The 6,485-nt window shown below is 60.9% G+C and overlaps 1 protein-coding gene across 1 annotated transcript; it reads right to left on the bottom strand.

Annotated features, from left to right (window-relative positions):
- Window positions 1–568: 568 nt before the first annotated feature.
- LOC144314798 (group IIE secretory phospholipase A2-like) lies at window positions 569–5,399 on the bottom strand. Its single transcript, XM_077899361.1, has 4 exons — window positions 5,227–5,399; window positions 4,360–4,498; window positions 4,138–4,244; window positions 569–2,507 (listed from the first exon to the last, which is right to left on the bottom strand). The coding sequence occupies exons 1-4, from the start codon at window positions 5,264–5,266 to the stop codon at window positions 2,365–2,367; spliced, it is 429 nt and encodes a 142-aa protein (XP_077755487.1). The 5' UTR covers window positions 5,267–5,399; the 3' UTR covers window positions 569–2,364.
- Window positions 5,400–6,485: the final 1,086 nt, after the last annotated feature.

Raw genomic sequence — 6,485 nt, 5'->3', positions numbered from 1 at the left:
ACCCACAGGCTCAGCCTCAGGGGGCCTGGGGTCAGGTCCGAGACTCTGCATTTCTGACAAGCTCCCAGATGATGCTCCCGGTGACCCCGGGCTACACGGACCCGCAGGCCCGGGACGGATGCACTGTTGCTGACTGGCTGAGCGGAGGGGTCTCGGCCTGGAAGCTGTGACCTCAGGTTCGGGGATGTTTTAGTCCTTTCTACAAGTCTGGTGCTGCAGCTGGCGATGACGCGTGTGCAACCACAGACACATCTGTGGAATTTAGACCTACTGATTCATTCACCGAACGTTTATTGATCACTGGGAGAACAGGCTGCAGGCCAGGTCTAGTTCCTAAGTGCCCGATGGCCGCGCACCTGCCAGGTGAGCAGGTGTCGGTGCCCTTGCTGCCTTACACCCATCACGCTCACCGCAGGACCCCTCTCCAAGTCCCTTCCCCTTTCCTGTGCTGCTCACTGATGCAGGGGCACCTGTCACTCTAAGATGTTCGTAAGGGCTTCGTGATTATTTCTCAGCATATGTTTTTTAAAGACTTCATTTATTTATTTGACACAGAGAGAAAGTAAGTGAGAGAGAATGCAGGAGGGGTGGGGAGAGCGGCAGAGGGAGAGGGAGAAGCAGGCTCCCTGCTGAGCCAGGAGCCTGACGTGGGGCTCAATCCCAGGATCCTGGGCTCACGATTCCAGCTGAAGGCAGACGCTTAACCGACTGCGTCACCCAGGGGCCCCTCTCCGCGTATTTATTATCGACAATGCCAAAGGACCCAGTTCACTAGCCCAGAAGCTGCTTTCCCCCACCCCATGAAGGCCAATCCAGGTTTCAGCAGAATTTTGGCTTCCCCCCATAGCCTGAGCTAAACAGACACCAGAGGGCGCCTCAGGACCGCGGTTCCCACAAACGCACCCCCTCTCTTCCCCAGCCCCACTCGTGCTTTAAGGTGCTTTAAGACCTGGTCTTCGGTGGGTGACTCTTTCCCAAGGATTGGCATCAGTCACAGCGGCAGAGCGTGCACACCTGACCCCCGCACCCCCACCCCTTGGTTTATGCTAACACAGAACCTCTTCACCTTTCAAAGTTTATGATGATCGTCCCTTTGATTTCTTCCCACTCTTTCCTGCCCTCAAAGTCCTGAAAGTTGCACACAAGTCGTGAAAAGGACAAAGAGAGTGAATGTTTATTGCGTGTCTGCTGGGAGCTTTGTCCCCTCCCCGCGTAGCACCTTTTCCCGTTTTACCAGCTTATTGTAGACGGTGGAGATACCACGTCCATGGTTAGTAGAATCTGCTGGAAGTACACAGCTTCCAGGATAGGCTGCATCCCACTCGGTGGGGCGCTGGAGGGGGGAGGGAATCCTCTGGTGCATCAAATTCTTCATGTCCCCAGAGGCAAACGTTGGGAGGCTGAAATCGTTTCTCTTCCCCTCCCTGTGTCAGGAGCCCGATCCAGCCTGGGCGCCCTCGCAGGGGACCTTCTCAGAGCGCTGGGCTGTCCAAGGTGACAGCCAGAGGGTCGGGTCCACCTGGCCGTACCAGAGCATCACTGGCTGATACCAGCTCGTGGAGAAACAGAGGCACACGGGCTGGGAGTGAGGACATCCCCCTTGGGGAGAACTTCCCCCCTCGGACCCCTGGCCGTCGCCTGTCCATCAAAGGAGGGGTTTGGATAAAATGATTCTAGAGCTTCTTTTCATACTCAGCCAGGCTGCTAATGGGAGGGATTTGGGGCCCGATGACATGGTGGGGACAATATTTTTAGGTTGGTATTTTTCATGCTTCTCAGATTCCACCATATGGGCAGATACATTCCTTCTGGAGATTGCCATTATTGTCTTGCATAAGATTGTAGAATGTTAGAAAAAAAGAGTCACAGAAACTTACTATAAGGGGAAATGAAAAGGAGAGGATATTAGGATCACACACAGGGCAGGGGCCACCGTGTCAGACGGGTTCCTGCTGTATTCCCAGTGCTCAGCACGTGGCTGGCACATGGTAGAGGCTCAAAAAAAAAAAAAACAAAAACCAAAACAAAACTGAGTGTATGAAACCATAAACTAATGAAATCCTATAATAGTAGAGTTTGAGAATCAGAGAATATTAGAATTATGGGACAACCTTATTCACTTATTCAGAAGAGGGAGCTGAGATCTCAGGGCCGGGTGATAGAATCTTCTGGGTGCTGAAGGGTCCCTTGGCTCTTCCTCGGGGCAGCGTGCGGCCTGGGAGGCCAGCGATGGTCCAGGCCGCAGTCCACGAGCTCTCGGGGAAGGATGGGTTTGCGGGAAAGGAACCTTCTGGAGGGAGGGCCTTTGGTGTCTGCGTTGCCCAGGGCCGCTGGGGGCGGGGTGTGGGGCGGGTGGGCCCGGCCCTAGCAGGGCGGCGTGGGGCCGCTGCACAGCTTGTTGGGGTAACGGGCGAAGTTGCGGTTGTAGGTGCCCAGGTGGTGGCGGAAGCAGAGGGCGGCCTTCCGGTCACACTCGCAGGTCTGACGCTGGCAGGCGGTTTTCCCGGCTGATGGGGACAAGGTGAGTCAGGGACCTTGTGGCTCAGGCCTCCCGCCCTCGGGGGCCTCTGTCCTATTCTGCTGGAAGCCCAGTGCCACGGGGGACGTTGGGGTGTGGGTGGGAGCCGGGGCAGGGCGCTGGGAAGCCTGGAGCCGTTGGCCCTTCGTCTCCCGAGCCCACGCACGCCCCTCGGCCCTCTGGCCGGCCCCGAGACCGGCTGGTTCTCTAGGGCATCTGCTCCAGCGCCGGGGGCACCTCCAGGCAGCCCCTTCCCTGTGTGACACGTGGCTGGGGGTAGAGTGCAGCCACCAAGGTGACAGGGCAACTAGGAAATGATGGCGGCTCAGTCCCAGGTGGCCCGTGCACCCCGGCCGGAGCCCGTTGGGAAGGAAGCTTGGGGCCTGCCTGGGCCTTGGGCCTGCCTCCACCCGGGGAGGCAGAGCCCGTTTCTCTGGCCTTTATCTTAGGGCCCCCTCTTGGCTTATGGGCTCACACCCAGCCGGGCACCGCTCTGTGGGCGCCGGGGCCCCAGAGCCTCCCCAACCCTCCACGGCCTCTGTCTGCCCTCAGTGGCTCTGGTGGCTCCTCCTTGTTCCCAAGAATACATGTCTCGGAAATGCCCAGGGCTCCCCCTCAAAGGTCAGCCTCCACTTGCCACCAGGGTTCTGCTCCCATCTGCTCTGCCAGCAGAGCGCCTGGATTAAGCTGGGGGAGGGAGATGAAGAAACAGAGGCTTTCGGGAGGTTACCTCTCTTGCCCAAGGTCACACAGTGGGTAGAAGGTGAAGCCCTGAGCCTCTGACCCTATTCTCTGGACACCTGTCCTCAGTCATCCCCTCACGGCCATCCCTGACAGGTGACCTGTTCCTACGTATAAACCTCCAGTGCCGGGGAGCTCACTACCTGTCAAAGCCACCTTGCTGAGTCCATAGAGGCTGCAGGAGCTGGAGACTGAGTCCAGTCTGCCTCCAGCGGTTCTGGTCCTGGCCCAGCCCCGCCCCCAGGTCAGACCTTAGAGACCTGAGCTGTCTGACCCTCCTGGGTCCTTCTGCCTCACTCGGCCCTGCCCTCCCTCCAGGCTGCTCCTGCCTTTGCAGCGCAGAAGCTCGGTGCTCTCTCCACTGGGCCCGGCAGCGCGGAGGCCTCCACGCTGTCACGTGGTCCAGGGACCAGGGGACACCTGATGGGTCCGAGGGGGCCTTGGATCTGGCAAAGCTGAGCAAACAGGTCCAGCCTGACAGCCCCACTGGGCGGAGTCAGCCTTTGGGAACAGGGTCTGCTGTCCCAAGTGGCAGCTCCAGCTCGGGGACCTCGCCCTGGAGAGGACGTGTGAGTCCAGCTCCTCTGGGCCTGCTCCAGCTCTGCCCCTTGGCTCTTCTGCCCTGAGGCTGGAGCTGGGAGGCCCCCCTGGTGGAGAGAAGCACCCGGGGCTGGGGCAGGAGCCCTTGGGTGCCCGTGAGCGTCTGGGTGGATGGACAGTCCTCTCTACGGTTCGGTGACGGAGGAAGACCCACCTTCCCGTCTCTCTAGCCCAGGGCCGGGCCTGATGACGAACCAGGGGCCACCATCAGGAGGGCTTCCTGCCTGGACCCCCCCCTCCGCCCCCGGGTCTGGGGCACCCCAGGGCTGTTCACGTACCGCAGAAGATGCTGTGCCTGCTGGCGGAGAAGAGATACCTTTCCAGCTTGGGTTCGCAGCCCAGCTTCTCCAGACGCCCGTAGCAGCAGTCGTGGGCATGGCAGCACCTGGAAGGGTCATGGGCGACCTGGAGGGGCCTGTGAGCGGCTGCGCCGGGCCAGGGGCTGCCGGGCGCCCAGCCCCTCCCCGCCCCCGGGCCCCCCTGCTGGGCCGGCCGCTCACCAGTCGGTGGGGTCCACGGGCCAGTGGGAGCCCCCGACGCCGCAGTAGCAGCCGTAGTCGTTGTACTGCAGCGCCGGCTTCCCCGTCATCCGCTCGATCATCACCCCAAACTGCACCAGGTTCCCGCCAGCCGGGGCCACTGCGGGGGGGGGGGGGGGGGCCGGGCCGGCAGCGACGTCAGGGCCCCACCCTCAGGTCCCCTCACACCTGAGCCAGACGCCTCCCCTCCTGGACCGTGCAGTTAACCCCACCTCACCAAGCACCTGGCCCCCAATAACAGCGATGCTAAGCAGTAATAATATTCCCACGACGTCCACCCACCCTGATCCTCAGTGCTCACCCCATCGTGACGTCGCACGCAGTGCCCTCCCCCCGGGTCCCCTCCCTCATCTCCACTCATCCTCCCACTTGCTCCCCACTGCTCCTCAGACCCCAGACGTCAGCTCGGTGCCCCCAGAGCACTCTGTCCCCACCGATCCCACCAGAAGCCAGGGGGTGGGCTTCATGACCACCTGGGGCTCCCCGGATGCCCCCAGACCCTGCTGCTACAGCAATGGGGGGCGCTGCCCACCCAGGGCAGGTAAGGACCAAAAATGGATGCTAATGGGGAGCAGCGGGTGGAGCACAGGTGGCAGGAGCCTCATGGGTGCTATCTGGGGTCCCCACTGGCCCCTTTCCCGTGCCCTCCCAGGCCACCCAGCCTGCATCCCCGCCTCCCGAACCCCCATCAGTGCTGGCTCGGGCATGACCTCGCCATGACCCACCACACCTTCCCTAGAACCTGGGTCCAGGCCCTCTGGGGCCTCCAGGGAGCTCTGGGTTTCCAGCTGGGGAGGAGGAAGAGGGAAGGTCACATAGGTCACTTACCCAGGAGGCAAAGGAAGGTCAGGAGAGGGGGAGGCTTCATCCTGGGGGAGGGGGAGGTGAGCAGGGGGCAGAGGAGCTGGGCTGCAGGAGAAGGAAGTGAGTGGGGTGCTCTGATCTCAGGGCACCTCCCCAGTTAGTTAAATACTGGGCCCTGTCCACTCCCCATCATTAACCCCTGAAAGCCCAGTGATGCAACTACACTTCCCGGCCTTTGGTCAAGTCGCCAGGGGAGGGGCCAGCCTGGGGCCCCGTGGACTTAGTTTCCAGGCGGTTTGCACGATCCAGTGTGTGGCTCTCTCTTTTCCCGGCCTCTCCCTTCACCCACTCCCTTTCCAAAAACCACCGGCTGGGCTGTGAGCGAGAGGCTGTGCCAAGGGCTCTTCATTCTTGGCCTCTTTTCCTCATTCCCATTTTACTGATGCAGCAACTGAGGCCCAGAGAAGCTGAGAAACTTAAGTGCGCGTGGCCAGGTGTGTTGGTTTTCATGCGGCCAGCTACTGCAGCACGGCGCCCTGCTCCCCGTCTCCCACCCCTGCCTCGGTGTTGCCCAGAGGGAGCGTGTGGGGAGCAGCCTGACTGCGGGGCAGGACCCTGGGGACCCGGAGGGCCATTTGTCCAAGATCCAGGAGGGCCATTTGTCCAAGATCCAGTAGGTCGGAGGCTGGGAGCTCAGCCAGCTGAGTTTCGGGATTTTTCTTCATTGTTCTTTTCTGGGCAGGTTCCTGCTTGTTGACAAGCAGTGAAAATGCTCCCAGATGTGACTGTCTCCCTGGATCCCCTGGTGCAGTGTGTGGCTGCCGTAGAAATAGGCTCTGAGTCAGCTGGAAAACCCACATTCCAGCATGGACTGGAAACTTCCATCCTTTTGATGTTCTCTTAGGGGATGTGGATGGGGAGACAGTAGCCCCTGGCCCAGGTCGGGTCAGAACACGGAGGCCCGACTTCAGAGCTCGGCCACAGGTCGGGGGGGGGGGGGGTTGCCCAGGAGAGGCCCCAGCTCTGTCGTGGTCAGAAATTTCAAAGTCCCACCAGTCATGGGCTCACAGTGGCTTGTTTGCTGGCTGCTGCCCACACCCCTGAGTCCAAGCAGGCAGCAGTGGAAGCAAGAGGATGCCCCCGTCCTGGCCTGCGGCTTCCTGCCACCTGCTTGTTCCTGGTCTGCAGCTGGGATAACTGGACCAGCCACTTCCACCCGCAGGGGACCTGGGAGCTGCGCGACCTGCAGCAGCCTTGTGATCCTGCTTCCACCACTTATTCCA

The sequence above is a fragment of the Canis aureus genome, chromosome 5 (genome assembly GCF_053574225.1).
Source record: "Canis aureus isolate CA01 chromosome 5, VMU_Caureus_v.1.0, whole genome shotgun sequence".
In the NCBI taxonomy this organism is placed as follows: Eukaryota; Metazoa; Chordata; class Mammalia; order Carnivora; family Canidae; genus Canis; species Canis aureus.
Note: the sequence above shows the minus strand (reverse complement) of the source record. Positions and strands in the feature narration are given on the sequence as shown.

Excerpts from the sequence above, each read along its gene's own strand:
- LOC144314798 (XM_077899361.1), bottom strand. The coding sequence starts at position 5,266 with ATGAAGCCTCCCCCTCTCCTGACCTTCCTTTGCCTCCTGG. Across the intron at positions 4,245-4,359 it reads CCCGTGGACCCCACCGACTG|GTGCTGCCATGCCCACGACT; the intron begins GTGAGCGGCCGG and ends TGACCCTTCCAG. Across the intron at positions 2,508-4,137 it reads CAGGCACAGCATCTTCTGCG|CCGGGAAAACCGCCTGCCAG; the intron begins GTACGTGAACAG and ends TGTCCCCATCAG.